This window comes from Hesperophylax consimilis, chromosome 26 (assembly GCF_061612785.1).
Source record: "Hesperophylax consimilis isolate HC1 chromosome 26, BYU_Hcon_1.0, whole genome shotgun sequence".
Classification (NCBI taxonomy): Eukaryota; Metazoa; Arthropoda; class Insecta; order Trichoptera; family Limnephilidae; genus Hesperophylax; species Hesperophylax consimilis.
The window spans coordinates 24765075-24790899 of NC_142861.1; the positions used below are offsets into that span (position 1 = coordinate 24765075).

The 25825-nt window shown below is 32.5% G+C and overlaps 1 protein-coding gene across 4 annotated transcripts in view; it reads right to left on the reverse strand.

Moving 5' to 3' along the window:
• LOC149411351 (uncharacterized) overlaps positions 1-25825 on the reverse strand; it is a 165017-nt gene that overhangs the window by 66531 nt on the left and 72661 nt on the right. For all 4 annotated transcript variants that reach the window (XM_089647045.1, XM_089647047.1, XM_089647046.1 and 1 more), the window contains exon 2: positions 3952-4150. In XM_089647045.1, coding sequence (XP_089503171.1) covers positions 3952-4150 — 199 coding nt within the window. The remainder of the gene's footprint in view (positions 1-3951; positions 4151-25825) is intronic.

Sequence of the window (25825 nt, forward strand, 5' to 3'; positions counted from 1 at the left end):
GATTTTTTGCATATTATGCCAAGTTTGCTAAAACGTTTTGAGCGATCACTTGTCTTTTTGCCAAATGTATATAACCTAAAAATATGGAATAAACTGTGAAATCTTGGTGGATCCATTGACTTTAAACTGTAGTAAGCAGTTACATATGTTTCGATATTAATATTTTGAGAAATGGTATTAATTAAATAATATGGTAAAATTATATATTAGACACCAATCGCTATTAGTAAATTATTAAATTGAGTTGGGCTGTTAGTTACCTTAACAATAAAGGGCTTAGCGTAAAGATTAATTCTGTACAATCTTATATATTTGACGTCACAAGAAGGGTTCCTCAAGGATCCCACCTCGGCCAAATATTTTTCTTACTTATCATCAATGACATTGTTGACCAATTTAAAGATTTAGAAGTTCTACTATTTGCTGACGAATTAAAAATATATATAAGAATATGAAATGTATACGATTGTCAAATTTTACAGACTAACTTAGATTAACTTCTACATTGGTGTGAACAAAATGCTTTATTTTTTAACATTCTGATATGGCAAGTAATACGATTTTCCAAAACTCGTTATAATATCTTCCATATACATTAAATAATATTAGATTAATACCAGTGTCACAAATTTGTGACTTGGGTGTAATATTCGATGAAAACTTGACATTCGTTGCACACCTTAACGATGTTAATAAAAAGGTTTTAAATATGTTTGGCTTTCTTTGCAGAACTTTGAGAACCCTCTATATTCCTTTAGTTAGATGTCAAGTGGAATATAATTCACCTATTTGGTCCCCTTTGTATAAATTGCACTCTAACAATATAGAAAGAGTTCTGTATAAATTTCTTAGGTACGTAAATTTAAAGCTCAAAATTTCAATTGAATATATTAATTATTTCAGTTTTATGAATCAACTGTATCTAATAATAGGTACTGTCTGACAGGAGAATTATGTCAGACCTGGTTGTGTTACATAGATTCATTAAAAACTTAATTTACAACCCAGCAATCGTTGCCACCATTAAATTCCATGTGCCGAGTAGGAACACAAGACAAAATGTAACATTCTTCTGCAATACATACACAACCTACTATCAGACACACTCACTTACCAATAGAATGCATGATCTGGGCAACAAGTTTGGGGGTACTATTGACATTTTTGCTGACTCCATTTATAGAATTAAGTATAATCTAACTTTGTTGAGTCCTAAAAATTATAGTAGCGCCGGTAATTTAGTTCTGGTGATTTGTCTAATATGTAGTATGCGTGTTTTAGTAATATTGTTTCATATTCATTATATTAGTTTAACGTTATTTCATGCTTTAAAAATATGATATTAAAATATTCAATAGTTCTCGAGGTATATTCTGGTCATAAAATTCATTTAAAAGCCCGACCGGGCGTAAAACTAAATTAAATAAAATTGTAAATGATTATTGTCATAGAAAAGATTGAAAAAATATTTTTAAGACCATAATTGGTTGCCTAACCGCAATTTATGAATGAGTAATATAAAACAAGAAAATAATTTTGTAGAATTAATCACATCCTTTGATAGTTAAGCCAGTTTTTCCATAATCAATTAACAGATTTATTTAAATGTAAAAAAACACTTATATATATATTAATTTTCTTATCTGAACTTATCTACTAGATTTGCACTAATTACTTAACGCAAAACTATCAAAAACACAAAGTGAGTAATACCATTACAGGGTTGATAACAGATTTTGTTAAAACAAAGGCAAACTAATAATACTTGAGGTAGGTACTTTGTGTTATTTGTTAAAATACTTGCGTGTTTTTATTTATACCTAATTTAAAGATACATTTAATGTTTTTAATTTTTTATTTTCACGCTGCAATGGGTGATTAAATACGGTTTCATTTAATTTAATTAATTCAGTTCGTGATAAGACTTTTATAAACAAAAATAGTAGGTACGGTACCTACCAACATAATGCAAGAATGACCGCAGTTTTCGGTAATTATTGTACTAATTGCAATTTTTTTGAGATTCCTTGACCTTATGCAAGAAATTAATTGTTGGATTAAAGATAAAAAGACAAATGAAGATGACCTCGGACTTGAAATGGAGAAACATGAATTAGGGCGATACATTCTCCTATTAACTTTGACATTTAAAAAAAAATAACGCACCCTTTTCACATCTGGCTAAAATTTAGACATAGTAAAAAAGCTTGTTTTAATTAATTGAGAAGCTCAGCTACAATCAATTATTCAAAGGTTTTTTTAATGAATATTAAGAAATATACATTATTTATTGTATATAACTCAATTGCTTCATTAACAATATTTTATATTTGTTTAAAGATAAATTGAAGATGTTCACTGACTTGGTATAATTGTTTCCCTCTATTAGTATTCTGGGCAAACAGGAATACATATGGTAGTTAGTTCCAGAATTTTCGCACTGAAATAAATCCTGACTTCTAGTATTACGTTGTGGAATCCTGAAGCTTATCAATTCTAGCAATACCGGACTATCAACTAAATAATTTAGAATTTTATATATAAACACAAACTCAGTGAAAATTCTTCTGTCTGACAATTTGAGCATATTCATATAATTTAACAGAGTGTTGTAGTTCAACATAATTGCTGGAATACCTATTTTAAAATTTATAAAACGTAAGAATTTGTTTTGTATTCTTTCAACAGCTTGTACATGTATATTATAATGTGAGTTCCAGACAGGAGAATTGTAATCAAGTTGACTTCTTACATAGGCAAAATACAACTATATTTAAGGTCATAATATATAACCTTATTAGACCAGTGGACCTCTTGTACCTGATAATGGAGCCATGATTCGTACTTCGATTGTATAATTTTGATTGGTTGATAATACAGCGCAATTCAGAGGGGAGATTATTGTAATTTGTATGGCTTTATTAAATATAATGGTTTTGCATGTTTTGGTTTTGTGTTGTTAGTTAGATAAGTGTAAAAAATTGATTTCCATTTCTCCTTAGTTTGAAGAATTCTTCATATTCTTTGATATTTTTTCTTTGTATATTTTGCTAATGGAAGCTTCCTTAAATATGTCATCGACATTTAGTACTGGGAACAGCGATTTTGTTGGGAAGAATTTTGGCTTTTATGACGATTTCATATGAACGAATTATTTTTTTAGCTTAGCGAAAGATCAGCATTTTTGAACCTTTTTTAATTAGTAACATATAAAATTTATTCTATCAAAATGTATGCCAAAGTGTGTTTCATCTGTACTAGTTGCTGTATACATTTGTACGGCGCCTTGTTGTGATTTTTTGCAAAGAAAAGGCGCTTTATAAATTAATAAATTATTCTTATTATTACATGAACTGTGTAAGAATGTGTAAACAGTGGAGATTGGGTTCTCATGCTTCCCTTTGAATATCTACTACCTGTGGCTCTCTTTCAATGATGTTCTCTGGATAAACTCGGAATGAACTATCTACGGGTCAGGAGAGATCTGCACATTTCTTCACATTTCTTCAGACTGATTTGTTGATGGTTCAAAAAGATCAATTATAAAGAGCATTCATTTTTAAGTTCATTATGGTTATCTCTGTCAGCGACAGCATCAATATGTGTTTTATCTCCAAGCCTGCAGGACTAACTTGCCAATGGTCCATGCCGATGGGGAGAGTTGGTGAGAGTGATCTTGTTGTTAAATTGAATTTAGACGGTAAGCTTTATTGCTTCTAGTATAAAATCTGCTTTATCCCTTTAGCAATGGGCGTGTTTTGGATTTTGCACGGCTGATAAACAACGATTTATGATACATTAGTGGTTGTTTGTCAGTTGAATATGATTTAAAACGAGTTTATTATTAAATCCCTTATGCGTCTTTTAAAGAAATATATTTTTTCAATATTCTTAAAATGAAAGATTGATTTATAACTTAAGCATTATTAATAAAAGCAATCAGTGATTTACCTTCTGTCCTCAGGCGAGGGGCACTGATTGTTATGATGGGGCTGCGCTTGGTGGTAGTCCAATGCCAGGGCCAATGCGGGGGGCGGGTAGAGGGGCGTCAGCAAGGGGGAGCCGGGGGGCGACCAGTGGCGGGGCGGAGCCGCCCCTCCAGGCCCCCCCGAGGGGGAACGCCCGCCGTACTGATAATCCTCTTCTGTAACTAGATAAACAAACACCTGTTATTACAATAAAATAATGTTATTATTAACATGTTAACAAAGCATATAAATTTCTACTCAGGTTAGTTTATTCGAAACCTCTCTTTCTGTTACTTAAGTAGTTTATGAGAAAAATGCGATGGAGAGAAAAAAGGATCTTCATCATCAAAATACTTGTTGGCCTGTCTGTGAGTCATTGTAACTCTGGATCAATAACTCGGATTTCTATTGAATTTAAAAGTCATTCATTTTCAACTGATTGGAATTTGGAACTGATTGTGTCATAAATTCAGACAAGTGATAAATTACCTACTAGTGATAATAATATTTGAACGGAAAATTATTTTTATTGTCATTTTCAAAGTTAGATTTCAGACGATAAAGAAAGTACCTAGCTATAGGTAATCTGTATTTTTTTAAACACGAAATTATTTTCATTATTTTTTTAAAATTTCTCAGGGTTAATCTTGACAAGTAAGAGTCAGATGATTTCAAGGTTCTGTGCTTTTTAGCAAACTTTCAATTTCAGTCCCAATTTTTTTTTTCAATTTGGGGGGCGGGCTTGGGTACCGCCCACCCTGGAACTATTTATTGGAAAACCAACACATCTACCATAATTCACCGCGAGTGATTAGCTACGTTTGGAGATTTAGCAGGAGTGCCCGGGTTCATCGGGTGAGGTGTGTTCAGGGTGTGCCTACCCACCAGCTGTGTGGCGTGCCAGATCGGGATAGGCTGGTTTAGAGAGGTCCTTTAACCTCGCCACAGTGGGAGGGATATATTCATTCGTCCAACATTCATGGATACACTGATCCATAAATTCCTACCCACCCCTGATATATTTTTCCTAACTAGAACTCCCTCTCCTTCCTTTCCTTAAAGAGATCTTCCACACAGGGTCCCAAAAGATGACATAGGCTATTAGAGAAATTATTTTCCTCTGGGCTTCCTGCATGTAAAAATATTATGACTAATTCACAATGAATTAAAGCAAATTTTATTACTTAACTAAAGATTTACATAGCCAGAGAGATATCGTATCTGTTTGGAAGCTTGTTTTAAAATGTTTTTTTCCTGTTGTAACATAATATGTATTTCTTTGATTTAGTTTGAATCCAGCACTAATCATTAGGTACAGTCATTATGTAAATGTTATTTGCATCAAGTTTAATGAAACCTTATCTCAAAAAACACACATCAGATCCAAATAAAATACGTTGAATAAAACTGAAAACAGCTACATTACCGACATCTATCAATTGAAGCTGTAACAACAAACAAGTTGCCATGCACTGATTAGCTCTCCCAGTTTATTATTTATTTATAAATTTTATCAGGAAATTAGGTTTTACAATTATAATTAGTGACAACAGCTTTTCAGCGATACGCACAGTCTTTGACATTGAAAAATATTATGTTTTACATTGGGTGATTGAGTGTTTTAGAGCTAATTAAAACTTTATTTAAAAATACGGTTAGTGTGTTAGTCTAAAATAGATTTACCTACCTGAACATTTCAGCTCTTTCAGGAAAATGTTTCCGGATTCGTAGTCGTGAGCCTTATCACTCGACTCTTGACCATGTAGGCGGAAATAATTTAAGAGGAATTCTTAATGTGCCTTATATCACCACGAATATAGGTAATAAGCATAAAAATCGCTTGGCAAGCAGAGTCTAAACACGCTGGATTTTAGCGAAAAAGTGGGTTTTATTTATTTTATGAAAAATTTTGTAAGAAAGAAAAAAAAGTAATCAACGAAAACTGTCACAGATAATATTAGCCACAAAATTGTATTTTTTATAGTTATTTCTTGTATGCGTTCACACATTTTTAATGAAAAAATATTTTTTATAGTAGTTTACGCATATATTTCTTACACAGTAATTAACATTTGTATTTTAATTCTACTCGAGCGAAATGATAGAAAAAGCTTAAATTTATCCAATACATATTTATTTGTATTTATAAGGTAAGCCGATTCGCAGCAAAGATTAATCGATTATAGTGATTTTACGTTAAGCTTCACGTTAAGATTGTCAAGTGGGTAGGTAGGTACTTGGCTTTTCGGATCTGATAAGTGCACTTGTCTGTTTACTTCTGTTACAGTTTTGTATACTGTTAAGTCTACACCAAGGACGAAGCTATAGCATTCACATGCTGGAGTTTGACACTAAAAGGAGAAAAATGAATAATACTAATTTATTTAGATCGGTAATAACGGGGTTGCATTCCCTTAAAGAATTAATTAACAGGTTTCCTGATCTATCACGAATATATTATCATGATGTCAGAACACGTGTTCATGAAAATATTTTTTTGTATCTCGTCATTACACATGTATATAAAAATTTATATGGAAACTACCTGCAATCCTGTTTTTTTATCGTATTACCAATAACTTGAAGAGATTCTCAGTTAATTAGCAATACTCATTTTTCTTCTTCTATGTTTATATCTGTATGTAGGTACTATGCATAAGTACAGTTTTGCATTCTGTTATGCCGACCCCAAGGATGTAGCTATAGCATTCACATTTTTGGGGGTTTGACCCTAAGGGGTGGTTCAGCAAAGGAGAAAGGGGGGGGGGGGGTGGAAAATTTATTACAATTTTTTTGGGATTTCTACTTATCAGGGCTGGTGTACATAATATTTTCCAGGAAGGCCATCGTCGAGAATAATTATATTTTTCATTATTATCAATTATTATTATATTAGTATTAGTATTATTATTTATTTTTCGGAATAACTTTATTGAGTAAAACCTCAAATTGTAATATTTAACTATTGAAGACAATATTAGCTATTTCTAAACGAAAATCTGAAACAGAAAAATCAGAAAAGTGTCCCGGAAAGACAAGGTTCCTGGGTTCGTGTCCTAGATGTGACCGTATCCTCTTCTGATTTTTCTGTTTCAGATTTTTGTTTAAAAATTGCTAATATTGTCTTCAATAGTTAAGTATTATTATTAATACTAAAGCCAATGGGGGGGGGTTCGAACACCCTCAAACTTCCGCTTATATACGCCCCTAGCCTACCCACACATTATACGTTGTCCAATGGTTTTTAGACTGTTTAAATAATAACCAATCCACATCTTGAAATTGATATTGGGATTAAAATTTTATAGAGGGTCATATTTTGGGTTCAAAAATAATCATCCGAATCCCAAATAAATCACGAAAAATGCGTTTCAACTTTAATCTGATTGTTAGGATAGATTGTTCAAGTTCTGTTACTATCCAAGTACTGTAAAACAACCGGCTCATGATGAAATACAACTTGAATTTTAACTACAAAATTTGATAAATTGTTTAAATTCTGTGAAAAAAACCATCCTTAGTCACAAGTCTCAAAGCCGCAGATAACATCACACGTGAGAGCAGCTAACAGTCGGCAGACAATCAGACAAACTGACAGGGAAACCCTCAGTTTACCTATTCATCAAATTGGCGATAACCTACTGAGACTTATCTAACAGTTAGTGCAGGAGGAGATAAAGAGCAAATATTTCATTAACGCTCGCCTATCAGGCCCAGCCGCTACTACCGCGATAGGTAATGTCGTAGTAATTCTCCGAGATAGTCCGGACTTATCACACTCCTGACACACGTGGCCGGTTCTTCATACTAGCTGATATAGCCCTACCTTATCGTTCACCGTGGTGTTATTGTGTCGTATAGTAAAGCCGCTGTGCTGATACCGCTAACACGTGCTTTGAAGATAGACGCAATCAAATTCTAACTTTCATTCATAGTGCATCACGCGACATCATTGAAGGTGGATTATCTAATACATGTTATAATGGAGCAGTCAGTATCTATTCAATTTCATTGAAAATTCTTGAATAATTGATGATAAGTTTTTGTCCAATCTACAAGCGATAGATTAAAAAACCAAGCTTTGAGACCTAAACTATTTGGACAGTTAACTAATTATTATAAATTACAATAAATTTCTTTTCAAAATTATAAACAGCTATGTGTGGTTTGATAGCTCTTGGAATATACCGAACATATTTCCGGCCGCGAGTTTCCTCCTAAAATATACAAACGAAATGGAACTATGAGAGGATGCCACCAGAATAATGTCTCCTAAATGTTCCCTCTTTCTGCCAGCACGTAAAAAAAACTCTCCACGGCGTAATTGCACTTAACCAGGAATTGCAACCTAACAACCTGTTAACAGAGGCGGTGCAGAAATTGTACTGGTGGTACTTCCCGTCTCCTGGTGACAAGGTTACAAGGACGGGAAGGTAGGGAATAATTATTGAAAATAACAATTGGTTAAATGCCAGAATAATGTGGAATCTATCACCTTAACAACAAACAAAATCAACATCAACCACCGTGTGCTAACAAACCCCGAAACATTCCATAGAACCATTTAACCTTCTTCACACTTCTTGCGCGAATATTATAGTGTCGAGGAAAGATTCCAAACGTACTTAGCGTAGAAACGTAACGTAAATTAATGTCAAACATAGACCTTTACAAAAAATCTTGAATCTCTCATTGCAACTTGACCTCAAAAGTTATTGTCTCTTATTTTTGTTGTTGTTGTTTTTAATACATGTATTGCTGTACGTTTGCATATTATTATACACCGTTATTGGACGGTTGGTAACTATTCTTTGTTATTTATTTGTCTTTTTATGTTTACCTTCTATTTGGTGTGAAGCAATGTAAAGTTCAGGAGACACGACTTAGATAAGATTCAGTTATTATTTTATGATTATGTACAATATATTCATCTGCCAGAAGTCAGTGGGATTATGCCATCCCCATTTTAACTAGGTAATGTTGTGAGGCAATGGGAGAGTGAAAGGGGAATGAAGGGGAACTAAACAGAACTAAATCCATTTAAGCAAGGTTCTTGAGGGTCAGATACAGTAATATCTGCAACTCTGGAACGAAGTAAAAATTTATCATTGAAGAAGAAGTACAAATTACCTTTTTTTTCATGTGAAAATACTACCAAAATGGTCTAGAACCAAGGAGCTAACCACTCTGTCACAGATATTATCACTGAAAAATATTGACTCCATATCGGACAGGTGAACAATTACATGATATTTTATATTCTTCAAACGATACTGAAGAAGACTAATTTCATCATCTTATAAAAATCATAATTCATAAAAAATTTACATTTGAAAACTCGTTAAAGTTATTAAAAAAAAAATATTGCAACAATAAAAATAACTTAACACTTAATCATAAAAGTGACAATATTATATATTATTTTTGATTCATAGTCATGATTTACAAAAAAAAACCTTAGCGCCAAGGTGTTTGCAATACGAAATCTTAACTTGCCAAATTAGTAGGAACGTATTTATAATTTATTTGGACCCTTGATAATTCGTGGTAGACCATTCCCAGCGGACCGCCCCTAGCAGTTCGGGGACCAACAAGGCGGAACGTAGCTAATTCATGTTTAACCACAGAGGATTAATGGCGAGGGTCGATTTCATAACTTAAGGGTTGGAAAGATAGTAAAAATATACCCCCAACGGGCGTATTTTGAATGATATAAAAAATCTAATTTGGATAAATTTGATATTAGAGGTTGTAACCGAATAACTAACTTTCACGACAATTCCTTAACCCAGGAGGGATTGAGGGGATGGAACTCCACATAGTCAAAATTGTTGATTCATTCACATTCCTACATCTTTACTTTTCGCATTGCGATCCTTTACATGAACCGACTGAAGTAATTGATATTTTTACTATACACGATTCCTTTTACCATGTACTACGTCTTCCCGGAGGTCGCTGAATTTTTTCATCAACTTCATCAGCGTCATTTATTAAACTGACACACCTTTTGTCCAATCCGTTTGTTTCATAAGTCCAATCAATCAAAACGTTCCTTTCTTAATTTTAACCTAAGCTTTATATTTTATAAAAGGAACAGAATAAATATAGCGGAGGCCGCTAAAAGAAGCCTTGATGAAATCCCGTCGACGTGAAGTCTGGTAGAATCTATCAAACGAATTTTTTGTTTTTACACCGAGTCAAAAGTCTTTTTTTTATCTTGGGGAATGCACGTTCAACAGTAAATTACACTGAAAACACCACTTTGACTATCTTAAACGTATTTCCATTTTTTTTAAATGAAACGATTTGAGTAAAGTATATTATTAGTGGGATGATTCTACCATAACATGAAATATTGATTCTGCATGTCCCTCTCAATGATTTGTTGGTTAAAAAATTAACCTATAATGTTTCACAGATGAGAAGTTTTCAATGGATACTTTGGTTTAAGGTTTCGGGAACCGCCCACTAACATTAGCAAGTATTTATGTCAAACACGTTCTGAATATTCCCGTCATATAATTATCATTTATGGATGTATTAGGCTGGGATTTATGGCATTTATTACATGCGAGGACTAAGGGGGATTATTTTAACATATTACCAAATGAAGATCTGACAGATTAGATCACGGGGAATATATTTTTCACATCTGGGAGCTAGAACTAGGAACGTGCCATTTTGTCTGGTGGGACTATTTTTTGTCTAATTACTGACTTATCGCTGAAAACGTTTTGAATTATGCAGATCAGATGTTGGAACCAGAACTGTCCATGAAAAAGCTTTAAAATTTGAATAAAATAACATTGTGTGGATACCACTTTACTAACTATATAATTTAATATTTTGACAGTTTTCGTGGTCGAGAGATATGGATTTCGACTAGGAATCCGGAGGTTGCGGGTTCAAATCTTGGCGTGCGCAAGTAAATTTTATTTGATGATTTGTGTTATTCCTCAATTTATTATTTTTAAATAATGTTTACTATATTAGTGACACGTTCCAGAGTGGAAGATATTGTCAATATTGCCCTGGTGTAAGACCACAGTTCAGGAATGAAACGTTGCTCAAAATGGGTTTAGCTGTTTTGGTGACCAGATCTGAATACCCAGGTACTTTCTCACCTTCCTCTTTCACATCTCCTTTCCCTCCCAAATATTTTCAGCCTTACAACATACCCCAATTGGAGATGCCATAGTCTCACTGTCTCTAGACGGCTGGGAGCAGTTAGGACTCTTGTGTAGTATTAACTCTAAAAAATATATACACATGTCTATATAAACCAACCGCTTTCGGTTCCACCTAAGCTTTACTCATGGTTTTATTTTTATGAAACGGTCTTGTATATTATGTTTTAAGGTGGAAACACATTATTAAAACCCGACGCGACCCGATGAAACGCGATGCGTGTTGAGTCGAATCAAATGTATTGTTTTCTTATGACCAGAATCACACTATGAACATCCGACGCGAAGCCATGTCGGATGTTCATAGTGTGATTCTGGTCATAAGAAAACAATACATTTGATTCGACTCAACACGCATCGCGTTTCATCGGGTCGCGTCGGGTTTTAATAATGTGTTTCCACCTATACTCTCAATAAAGTGGTATTCAAATAAAGTTATATTATTATAATTAGCCAATTGTGAAAGTTTTGAAAAAGCTTTATGTAAGTACCTACCAAAAAATCGTTTACCAAGAACATTCAAACTAAGACGACAAGAAAAGTGCATATAAACGAAATATAAAATATGTTTACGTTATTGAAAAAAGATTTTGAGAATGCTCCTAGAAGACTTAGCTCGATCGCATGAATTAGTAGTTAGGTCCTGTCAAGAATCTTCTAGAATAGCTAGCATGAGACGATGTAAGATGTGAATGAAGAAAAGTATGTGGCATTCCGTCCTCTCTGCCTGCCCCTGCGTCAAATAGTCTGTTGGTTTATTCGTCAATAAAGAAATATGAAATTTACATATTTCTCGATTTTGTCAGATATAAAAAAAACGTTTTTAAATGACTTTTAGTTTTAAAATGTCTTTTGCAAAAAAAAATGGGTTGACTGAAGATTGAATTTTCCTCCCCAGTGACTGGAGACAATTGCACTAATAGCCAAATCCCAATTTGGTAAAACAGATTTTTTTACATCCATAAATATTAAACTTATGAACAATACAAATAAAATCTATTGACAGGTTTTCACATTACTATAAAATTATAAATATATAAAGGATCCAGTAACTGTGGGCTAAAATATTAACAAAAAATACAAAATATTAAATAAAAAATCAAATGAGATAAGATAAGTGATTGTTAACGATTGGTGACAATCACGAAAACAAACGCGGACATATACTCATTTTTCTGAAATTGGATGACATTTCTTATAAACTGCTATAATGTGTTGTAGGTATGAATTATAATTCTATCAACGATTGATGACAGTCACGAAAACTAACGCGGACATATACTCATTTTTCTGAAATTGGATGACATTTCTTATAAACTGCTATAATGTCATCCTATTAGAAAAATGCGTATATGGCCGCGTTTGTTTTCGTGACTGTCATCAATCGTTGATAGAATTATAATTCATACCTACAACATGTAAAAACTTTGCAATTGAAATTAGTTAAGAAAATAAAAAAATGCAATGTCATTGATATTGAGTAAATCCTGCCAAGTTTACGCTCGATCGGAGTCCGGAAATTTATATTAATTACCTCCAAGATTCCATCAAACATTCACTCAAGAAAACGAAAGTAAATTTCGAATAGATGGATTTAAAAACTAGTTAAATGAAAAGCGTGTTATTGCAAAAGGTTTAAGATATTTAAGTCCTTGTTCAGTGATATGTTTTTAGTCTGAAAACATGATTTTAGGTTCCAGCTACCCATGGTACCTAATATTTTAATAAAGTATTTTCCACACCGACAGATTGTATCAAATTCTTAGCCTACGTGTTATATTCTTCATGTAACTTAGTTTGAAGAGAATATCTCTTGGGGCAAGCTCGTTCAGAGAAAAAGGAACTCAGAGTGACGGACCATAAATCAAATCTCAACCTCTGGCCTGGTGGACCACAGACTCCTTCCAGTGCAGTCCAGTGGCGGGCCGGGACTTTAATTATCATCTCGTTTCGGAAGTTTTTGGTTTGTATTTATTCATTTATTTAGTCTTCCTAATAGAAAAATGTAAATAAGCACAAAAGTACTATACAAAAATTTTCTTACGTTATCCAACAACTCGCCTCCGGAAATTATATTCCGTGAGTAACTTTTTAGCATATAATTTATTGTTAAATATATACCTACTCATTTTTTTACTTTTGAAGTTTTGTAGTTATACTGTTACTATATACTTGAATTTCTTTATATCAATGTAAAAGTTCAAATACGAGTGAATAATTTAAGGAATACTTGAATTTAGCCAAACATAACTGATCTGGGATATTTCAAATGAAATAATTACTTTACGAGTAAATTTTTAAACTTTGCTAGTACATCACCAAGGTATTGATGATCTTTAATAAATAAATTTATATTTAAATTTTATATCAGATGAGAAAAACAAAAAAAAATTATAATTTAAAAAATAAAAATTGCTACGGTTGAGAATTGAACCCCGATCAAATACTTGGCAGGCAAGTATGCTAACATCACTAACTATTGTAAGAACGGTGGCTTAAATTCATTATAAGTGCTGGAAATAACAATGATGATGCATTTTAGAGTGATACCTAGGTACAAACACCATAGCACAACGGAAATTACATTGTTTAGTGTCATTAATGTCATTATATATTTTCAGTATTTAATTTTTTTAAATTAAGTGCTAGTATAAATAGTTTCAATAGGTTTTTGGGAAAGTCTTTTGTACGCCCCTGGTACCCTGGAGCCGAGCCCCGGGGTCTAGGGGAGGTGGTTTCCCAAACAGCCCCAAAGAGACACCAATAAATAACACATAAACGTATTTTGACATGTTTATTTTTGACCCCTGTCCCTGTCAAATTTTTGAGAAGGCAGTTTTCTACTGAAACGATAAAAAAATACAGAAATTGACGCCAGGAAATATTATTGACTTAAGTTGAGAGGCTCATTTATTCCAGGTAGAAAAAATTGTGCAAAATTCAAGACGCCAGTTTACCGTCAGAGATATCGGCTACACGAAACAGATATTCAGCTCTGTAAAACATTATTTTACAATGAGTAAAATAAAAGATCAGGAACTACCATAATTAATGACAATAATAATAGAATGGTAGCAGAAGTCGGGGACGCCCGAGGAAGACATGGCACGATCAAGTGAATCAGATACTCGAGTCGGGCCATGTCAAAAGTCAGAATAATAGAAGAGTATGTATGAGACGATGTATGAGTGTGAAATGAGGCAAGAAGTGTGTGCCAAGACCGAGTTGTTTGGCGGTCCGTCCTCTCTGCCTACCCCAGCGGGGAAACGGCGTGATGGTTAGTTAGTTAGTTAATAATAATTTTTCAAAAATGTATACACCGTTTTTGTTAAAAAATCTCCTCTGTCATCTCTGTACCACACGATTTTTTTAAAATTCATCGCAATAAAACAATAATAATCGTATTTTTCTCCCCATTTTGCTGGTCCTTTAAAATAAGAAAATTATATTATACATCCTATATGATTTGATTTGCTTTTGAGAAGCCTTAATGCTATTAAATGAAATGTAGGTAGTTATTATCATTTATTTTTCGATACAAAAAAACCGCCTATCGCATTTTTTTTCAGATTATAAAAAAAAGTTAACATAACATCTCTTTGCCAAAAAAACACCGCTGTTCCCAAAAAAATCACTAAAAATAATGCGAATTCCGCAAAAAAATAAAATTAGAATTTCGCCAAAAATAGTTTCACGGAAAATAGACCGTCATTGCCACTCATTAAGTGTGATTGCATGTACGTCGCTATTACATTAGCTTCTTATTTACTTGGTTGCCGAACTACACGCGAAGACAGAATACATATGTTATACATATTTATATGTTTTATTAATATGAAATATAAACATCGAGTAATGATCGGATGTTTTTAAACTATACGGTGATTCATAGCTAATTTATTTCACATTATAATATAGGAGATTACATTTAATAAAAATTGTCCCTATAGGTTGATCTGCGGGTACCTATATATTGACCAAATTGAACTTATTAGGTAATGTTCTGTTTACAGTAAAATCATATTTGTATTGTAGAGCACATAATGTTCCGTACACTGAAAGATCATTTTGTGTTGTAGAGCACATAATGTTCTGTAAATGGTCATTTTTTGTTATAGAAATCTTCTGTATTCTGGAAGATTATAAATACGTCAATAGTATTCGTTTATAAACATATTTCCACGAAATTAAACATTTTCCTTCACCTTTTTGGGTTTATTGTTATTTCAGTAGTTTTAATTGTCATAGCACGTTGGAAGCAAACGTGAAACATGTAATTAACAAAAGTACTTATAGTAAAAACAACGTTACCTACATACGTACCTATATAATTAATACTTGCTTACTATTATACATAATGTTTCAACCGGTTTATTCCGCAATTGTTATTTAATTTCTAAATACACTTACAAACATATTATTTTTCATCAAAGTATCTAATATTTGAGTAGGTTACTCGTATAATACTATTGTAATAACCTAACCTAATAAATAACCTAACTTACTAAGGTAACTCGAATGGTTTCTGGTGCATTAAATTACCATTTTACTATTAGGAAGAATTCGACTAAATTAATAAGTTAATGAACGAGTACCTACTTAAATCTAGCGATGTCCTGTTTTAACTCGACGGTTTGGCATTACATCTGTCAGTCTATTTGAAGAGGACTAGTTTTGACTGAGCTTTCCAATATTATAAGCAGAATTCTTGCCTGAACAGACTATGCAATAATTACAATAGTGTATTATCCAAGGTTGATATTTTCAGTTGCGAACTTACCAAATACATGAGGTCCATAAAATAATATTTCTCTGATGGTTTGTGAATAATATTTATGTCTCTGTTTTTTATATCTTTATTATGATTTGGTTTATATCTACAACCTCTCTCCATGGCTATAAATGTATTGTTTTATAAATTTTTAGTTTTATATAATCTTTTGTTTTGTATAAATTTTTTAATTCATATTCCTTTCTCTCAAATTAAAATTTAATTTACTTATTATTATGCTGTCTCAGTCGAGGTAAAGTCACAAGGAGGAAATCCATAATTGGTTTTATTTTAATATTTAATACTTATGTACAAACTGATTAAATGTAAACTGTCGATTTCTGGAAAATGAATAAATAAATAAATAAATTATGGGACCTACCTGCCTGCAGAAAGTTTGATAAAAATTGTCATTGAGTTAGTGACGTTTCTTTGATCAAATTGTATAATTCCTTATTAGAAATACGAAATATCACATACAATATTAACACTACAATATCTACATGGTTTACTGTTTACAGAACTACTAGCAGTACCTGCGCATTTTGGGCAAAAACAAAACTTATGGTAACCAGTTTTTATATATCACAGTACGTACTTTAATACTAGTTTCATTTTTCTTCAATGATATCGTTTGGTCGAAATGTTGTTAATTCTAAAGCAAGAATACCCTGTAGGTACACTCACTCACACACATCTCTAACTCTCCACAAAGTGAGGTTGTGTTGGTGTATTCATAAATAAAACATACATGGGAGAGCTTACACAAAATCCAACAAGTTATTTAAATATATGTATATACATAATGTAAATAGTCCACACCAATGTGCGCTATTCAGAATTTGTATGTACATTAACAAGTCTGTACAAACTAATTATATAGCTGGGCTTCTAGGCGATAAGGAAAGATAAGGTGTCAAAGGTCGCGCATTCAACAGACAACAGTCAACAGTCAAACAGTACAATGCTAGAAAGTTTGTAAATTCATTATTATATATTTGATTGTTAATGTCTAATCACATAAATATATTTCACATTTATTGTCTTATTGGCTTGATCAAAACTTGTTAACCTTAAACATGAACAAAACTAAATATATTACTTTTAGCATTTCCTCTGTAAATCAACCATCTTTGGAACGTTCATTAAAAATACATTGTTGTGTGCAGGAGTGTAACTGTCAATCTTTGGAAAGAGTAGAAAACATCAAATACCTGGGTTTAATTATTGATAAAAATTTAAAATGGAACAATCACATTACTACATTAAGAAACAAAATAAGAAGGCTAGCCTACATTTTCAAAAATCTAAGAAACATATTGGACAAAGTTACATTAAAAACTGTATATTATGCTCTAGTTCAATCAATGCTTTCATATAATGTTGTCTGTTGGGGTTCTTGTAACAAGACTACCTTAGAGCCTTTGAATGTTGCGCAAAAAATAATTTTAAAAATAATGTATAAGAGAAATTTTATGTATCCATCAAAGTTATTATATAGTGAAAGCAAAATTATGACAATAAGGCAGTTGTACATAATACAGGCTCTCTGTAAATTTTTCAACAACACTATTACTGCCAAAAGATCTCAACAAGTGCGCAGCACTAGAATGGGTTCTTCTTTAATGTATCAGCCGGTGTATACCAGAACATCCTTCGGACAAAGGAGTTTTTCATATAAAGCTCCGTTGCTATATAATATGCTTGGAGAAAATATAAAAACTATAGGTACGTTAAATTCATTCAAGAAAATGGTCAAAATCTCCGTACTAGCTGAGAATGATGATTTTGGATCACCCATGTTGTCGCTTATATCATAATTCCTTGTGGAAGCTCTGTTTCGATACAATCCTTATTTACTTACTGCGCATGCACTTATTTACTTCTAAAATAACTTTTGGTTATTTATTATTATGTTACTTATTATTATTATTATCTACTTAATTATCGTATTAATATTTACTTTAATTATTGTCTAGCTAAAATATTTACTTACTTACTTTTTATTATAATATTATCTACTTACCTATCGGTTATTATTTACCTTTTTTTATTTAGTTATTTTTTATTTTTTATTTTTTCTTATAATCTATTATTCATACTATCCATGTTGTAATTGTCAGTATGGTTTCCCTATGCTTGTGTCTGATAAGCCAGCACAGGTACCTTGTACTTTAGTTAACAGAAGAATATTATTGTTGCCAACTTACTTAATAATGCTTCTTTTCTTTTCTTTTCTTTTGTTGACTTTTTTGTTTTTTGTTTTTATTTTTTTTTTCATACATTTGTTACTAAAATTTTGTTTATTTTTGTCTACCGGTCTCGAAACGTCCGTGTCATAAACTTTTCTTTTTTTGTTTAAATTTAATTTAATGTTGTTATTATTTTAAATTTACATATATGTATTTTTTTAAATGATATTATTGTAAAGCTGCACATCTTGATACAGGAATGCCCTAGTAAGATGTGCAGAGTATGCTTTTTATGTAAAAACTGTTTTTTGAATTAAATAAATAAATAAATAAATAAATTGTCTTGCTATTAGATTCTTACACGCCCGTTTAATTCTGGTGTGGTAATGCCGGCCTCGAGCCTGGTAAAAGAGGAAGCTTTAAGCCAAAAATGTGTATATTCTTGGTATACCTTATACTGTAGGTAATAAACATTAAAAACGCTTGACAAACGGACATACCTACGGACAAACGTTCGATTTAAAGCACAAAACTTCTTTATTTTTTTTTATTTTGTAAATAATTTTATAAAAAAGCAAAAAAGTTAATCAAGTCAAACTGTTACCGATAATTTTAGCTATTAATACTGTATTTTTTAAAGTTGTTTCCTTTACGCGTTCATACATTTCTATTGAAAAAAAATCTTAGTAATTTTTTTTTTTTTTGAGTAATTTATTATTTTATTTGTACTCTACTCAAGCAAAACGATAGGAAAACCTTCAATTTATCTAAAGCATATTTTTAGTAATCATAATTTACACCAATTCGTTATAAATATCAATCAAAATACTGATTTAGCACTAAGCTTCGTCTTAAGACCGTTTTAAACACATGGTAATAAGTCAAGTTTTTCACTCTTATAATCTTACGCCTAGCGTAATATTTACACCACGTTTTTTTAGTAAGGCTGAAATTATTTTTAATTCTTGAACTATCAATGGTAACCATGCAATAAATATTTTAATACTCTTAGAATTTCTAGTGAAAGACGACCAAAACCTTGCTTGAAATGGCTTTATCCGTGTTTGGAGACCATATTTGAATATCCAAATCCTACTCTTTCCCATTGTCATTCAGTCTTACAACACATCCCAATAAATTGGGGATGTCATATACCAACTGGCTCCGGATAGTTTAGAGCAGTTGGAACTCTTGTGTGGAAAAAGCATTATGCGGATAAACGTATTTTAAATTTCACACAACTGACAAAACAGTCATTAATGTATCGTAAATGATTATTTATCAGCTGTGTAAAATTTGATTTTTAGTCCATAATTTTGAAATGTTTTATCAGTTTACTTAAAACTTATTAACAAAAAAAAACTATTTTCTCAACACTTTTTTTGAAAAATAAAATTTCTCGGGCAGAGCCGGGAAGTAAAGTTATTTATTTTGTTTTTTAAACATGTCGGATTTTCAAAGTTCGTTCAAACCGAAGTCTTTAATTTGCCTTTCGAAATTAATGAAACCAAAATGAAATGAACCTACCTACGTTGCACTAATTCCATTCTTAAATACATCTTCTGGTCTTAAAATCTCACTTCCAACCAAAAATTATAATATCAAATACATATAAAATCATTCAACGTCATGTGAAAAAAAATTTATACGAAGAACTTGATAAAACAATGAATTTATAAAATTTCTTTATGTGAATAACTTGATGAAACTATGTATTTATAATATTTATTCGCACTAGGATACATAAGACGTTCGAGTGCAAACTTTTTATCTTATTCACAGTGACAAAGCATAATTTTTGTAATATTTTTATAAAATTTTCACAACAAGAGAATGTAGATAGATAACTATTGAAAATGAGATAAACGTTTATAACATGGACTAATAATATATAAGGAGAGAGAGAGCTAAAAAATTACCAACTTATTCAATTCGGGAGGCGGGTTTGGGTAACGCCGCAATTATTTGATAACAACACCTCTGCTATAAGTTACCCCTAGTGGATCGCACGTTTGGTGATTTGGCAGGGGTTCCTGGGTTCATCATTCAAGTGAAGTGTGTTGGTATAATGAATCTTGGGAGGCTGTTTTGTGGAGACCCTTTGAATTCTCCAACTAGTCTCTCTTGGCCCATCGCCTTGCGACGCAGCAGGACGGATAGATCATGCGTCCATCACTCTTGGACATACTACTGATTCCTAGACATGGTACTGATTCCTAGATTCCTACCCACCCGTCATACCTTTTCCTTCCCAGAACTTCCTCTTTCTTTAAATATATACTCCATACAGCATCCCTGAGGATGACTTGGGCCCTGAGAGAAAATATGTTCCTCAAGGCCTCCTGTGTGTTAATGTATAAAAAAATTATGAAATTTCTCTTTCTCCAAAAAAATCTCGCGGTATTTCGTTAAATGAAAGAGATACCAACGTTTCAAATGTCCGCCCATGGAAACCAAGGCATGGACGTGGAGGAATAATGTATACCTTTCCTCCAAGAGATAAATAATTGTAACGTAGGTAGGTACTTAATTATTAAACCTAGTTTTTGTTTCATCACTTTTAATGACTCTATATCACTTTTTAAAGATGTGTTGAATTTTCATTTTGATGAAATATCATGGAACCGTACTTGATTGCGATAGAGTGGATCTACATGGAGGGATATTGATTTTGCCCTCACTATAAATTAACAGGCCTTATTAATAAATTTACAACAATTTCGGAATGTTTTATCGATTTGCCTTGATAATACTCTATGACGATTTAAAGAATTATCGCTGTAATGCAAAAGTATTCGAATTTTCATGAACACGTGTTCTGACATCATGATAATATATTTGTAATCTACTAAAATGACCCATTCTATACCAAAGGATCTTGTAATGGTGAAATTACTCTATATAGGCACAGGATGCCGATTTTGTAAAAAAGTCGGCGACGCCAGTCTCTTACGACCAGCCAGACGAGGATGTCCGGCTTACGTCATTGAGATTTTAAACAGAAATGTAGCCTTAGATTAGTGCTAGAAACAAATCAGTCAACAAAGAATGACAGCTATGGAAACTGTACGGTTGCGAAAGAGCTTATAAAAGCATTCTAGTTCTGACATATCGTGAATTTAAGAATGATTGGTGGCGACGTTACCTGCGAGAAGTTGTTTGCAATGTGAGTACACGACATGAGTATCGGATTCTTACGACCTGTGGGTGAAGGGCCTTACTTTAACAACGTGCAAAATTAGACAAACAATACGAATTAATTACTATTTACTCAGTCGTGAAAACCAAAAGTTTCCTTTTATTTATAATGTAATCACAAACTAAGTGCAATAATAAGAAGTGACGGCATGATTAAATAAAGGGCGTATTATTTTGTTATCGCCTTAACCGTTACGTTATCTCGGCAGCTTTTATCTGAAACATGCAGATAATATTATAACTGGATATTATTCATGTTATTTATCTCCATTTCTGGAGACTGCATGTCTCTCAAAAACAGAGTTGGGATATCTACATATAATAATTCATAATAGGTATGAATATCCATAGTGTGATTATTTTTCCAAGATAAAAATTTGACTACCATCTGATATCTTTAACATTTTTTACTATTATCACCCTTGTAGTAAAATAATATGTATTTCTAGATAAAGCTGTCAAATTTATGTTTCTGATAACAAAAATACATGTTTTCATATAACGAGATAAAGAATGTAGGGTTAATTCCAATAGATAAAAAGAATTTCCACACATTTTTCAGGTCACAGGCAATTGGTTTTTTTTTCAACATTATGTTGGAATTTAAAAGAAAGTACTTAATATAAGTAAGTAGGTTCATATATGTTTAAATAATCTAAATCTTGCATTACGTAGGAACTGTTTTTTGTAATAACGGTTACTCGTAAAAACTCTGGTCACGGAACACGGCGAAAGCCATTTTAAGCAAGGTTTCGATTCGATTGAATGGTAGTCTTTCACCATGGCGATACTAAGAGTAGTAGGTACCTATCTACAGCTCTGGAACGTGTCGCAAATATAGGAATGTAATATTATTATATAATTAATGTGAAATCTATATCTTCTACATTCCTACGTATATAATATTTAATATATGAAGAAGAATGTACCGAGAGGCGCTGCTTTTTCTAATACCAATCCATAGTTTTATTACGAGATTGATGAAATCTTGACCTTGACACTTTATCTTCAAAACATGTCAAATATTTTTTCCATCCCTAATATTACGGTTATTATTATTGTTTATTATTAACCACTCAGGCCTCTGGCACATTCTGTCAGAAGGTCTTAGGAGTATTTCCGCTTTGCAATAAAACCCAGATTAATTTATAAATTTAATACTTCTGAACGTATCTGAAATGCAAACACTGTTTATGGAAGGTGATGAAAAATGCTTCCTATATTAATTATTAGAAATAATTATATGTTTTATGAAATTCTTTTCTAAATAACCTTTTTTTCTAAATAAAATTTTATTAGTTAAATGTATTACAAACGTTACCGTAATCTTCCTTTTTTGTCTTTTCACATAAAAATAATTAATGAAAAATTCCCTACGTTTAATAATTTTATTTCTAATTTTCGAAACTTTCATTTCCTAGACGTGTTTAATTAATTATAAAAACTCTGCTTAAAGTCCGGGCAATACATATCTATTAATAAATATATTAGAACCCGCGACTTAACCGCTCGACCACGGTGGTCGTCTCTTTGACTACATGAGCCGTATTACGTATGAGCCAAACTTACGCTGTAGGTATAAGGCATTGATTAGGGCGTTATATTGGTTACTGCATTGAATACGAATACCCACAATAGTTTTTTTCATAATTTCTTATTTGTGAATGTATCCAATATCCACATCTCCCCGCAGCGGGAGATGGTTGAAGGGACTGGCTGCCTGTTTATTATTTGTTTACTTTCCACCCAACTTAACGGTTAGTGAGAGGCCATTGTTTCTGAAGGAAAACAATAGCGGGGATTAGTGCAGAGTCCAAACAATTAATCATACAAAGAGACTTAGTTCGAGTGCCCACTTGGAGCCGATCCTAAGAGTGTGGGATAACTCTACCGGGAAACGGTAGCGAGAGATAAATGTTAATATAAATATGTCATGAAATTAAACTAAGGATATGTTTTTGTCATACTTAATATTATTGTGTATTTTTTCATCTTTAAACTGATGTTTTGATGATAATAAGCGTGGGACTTTTTAAAATGTGAATTCTGTGATAATAATAATACTTAAGTGATTTGTATGGCGCCGTTTTGTTATCACTTCAAAGGCGCTGTACAAATATTCAATATATTCCTTCAATTTTTTTTTTCAATCTTATTACTAACTATGGACTTGACAAACTATAATCAACAAATTGCATCCACCGGCTCGAAAAATGAATATTGTTAATTTATTAGGAATCTTTTGAAATTATTTGTAATTCCGATCAAAAACGGTATTACAAGCCTTACGAATGAATTAACAAGTTTCCTGATAACAGTAAATTACGAATTTATTACCAGGACGTCGGAAAATATGTTTAGAAAATCTGAAAATTTTTGCATTTCAACAAAAATTCTTTGTATCGTCATTATATATTTTCAAGACAAATTGATAAAAGCATTGTTAAATTGATGTTTTATTAATAAGTCGTTTTAATTTATGGTGAGGGCAAAAATCAATTTCTCTCTGAGCGATTAAAGCATCTATTATACAACTATAGCTATAAGGGTGGTGACCGGATAAATCATCACAATGATAATTCATCACATCTTTAAAAAGTTATATAAAGTCATGGAAAGTGATGAAACAAAAACTTTATTAACTGGGTTAAGTGGGTTAGGTTAGGTTAAAAAAAAATTTTTTTCATCGTTTCTAATGACTTTATATCACTTTTTAAAAGTGTGTTGAATTGTCACTGTATAGAGTTATCATGGAACCATAAGGGTATGTTGTAAGGCAGAAGGCAGGTTGGGAAGTACCTAGCTATTCATATCTGGTCACTAAAAACGGCAATTGCCTTTTCAAACAGCGATTCGATTCTGAATCGTTGTATTTCTCTAGAACTATGCTCAGGGCCAGTTGTTTCACGGAATTTGAAATAAAAATGTTCTGTAAAAGTTCTGTTATTATTCCACTGTGAGCCAGCTCTTTAACAGTACAGAAATATTGACTTTGATTAATTATTGTTCAACTGACCACCATTTAGAATAAAAATGTTGCTTGAAATCACTTTAGCCATGTTTGGTTACCAGATCTACTTCCAAAACGTACCGCAATCGCGAATGCCATAGTCTTACTCGCTACAGACAGTTGGGACTTTTTTGTAGTACTCACTTATAAAAATACAAAATTTGGAATTGCGCTACTGTAAAGTTTCGCACTACTAACTAAAATCTTCAACCTTTTCCCCGATAACCTAAAAACCGAAACCTAACTCCATACTTTTAAAATACAAATAACTTTATATATCCTTACATCTGCAATACATTTCAATCATAACACCCATACATTCTACACTTTAACCTCCTAATCTCCCTACGCACATCTCTCACATTCCTCAATTGTCTTAAATCATATCAAATATAATACGTTTTAATGTTTAATTAATTATTAACTTAATATTTGTAACATAACTGACGCAGTACAATAAAGTGAAGAACAGTAGCGATAACATTCTCGATCTTATCCTTAGTAATATAAATGTGTGTGACGTGATGAGAAGCGAGGAACCACTGGTGAATGAAGACCAGCATCACCCGACCCTGGACATTTCCGCGCGCCTATCAAGAGCGGTTCGGTGCAGACGAAGACCCCGCCAAAACGATCGCCGCGCCCCCCGCGGGCCCCCGCCTTCGCTCCACAATTATAATTTCCACCAATTTAATTATAAGCGAGCAAACATAGAACTGTGCAATAATATTCTTTCGCATTTTGATTGGACATTTTTGTACACCATAAAATCTGTAGACGAAGCAGTGAAATATTTAAACAATGTACTGTTTAGTATTTTTGAATTATGTATACCAAATAACAAACCCAACATCACAAACGATGTATATCCGATATGGTTCAATAAGAGCATTATAGATAAACTGAAAAGAAAGGAATCGCTCAGAAAAAGATATCTATTGCACAAAAAGCAATCCGATTATCTGATATTTTCAGCGAGTAGATCCGAGCTAAAATCTGAAATAAAATTTGCTAAAAAACAATACATGGAAAATGTTCAGAATGGGATCAAAGACGACATAAAGTTTTTCTGGAACTATATTAGGTCACAAAAAGTTAACCCAACCTCACCAACATGCTTGATTGAGGAAGGCGTAACTTTTACTAACCCTAACACAATTGTAAATAAGTTTGCTGACTATTTTCATTCCGTCTATAGTCAAGTAACCCCTAAACTTGAAACCAATTTCCCAACAGCATCACCCTGGAACGTTGGAGATATCTCACTCGGATTGACCAACATCCAGGAAATAGAAACTTGTATCCGGAATCTCCGACCTGATAAGGCTACTGGTCCGGACGGTATTCCTCCTTCAATAATTATAAAAATCTCTCCAAATATCTGTGTTCCCCTTGCGTACATATTTAATCTCTGCATCATGTCTTCCACATTTCCACAGTGTTGGAAACTAACGAGGGTCAGCCCCATTCACAAAGCTGATGAAAAGACTGACGTC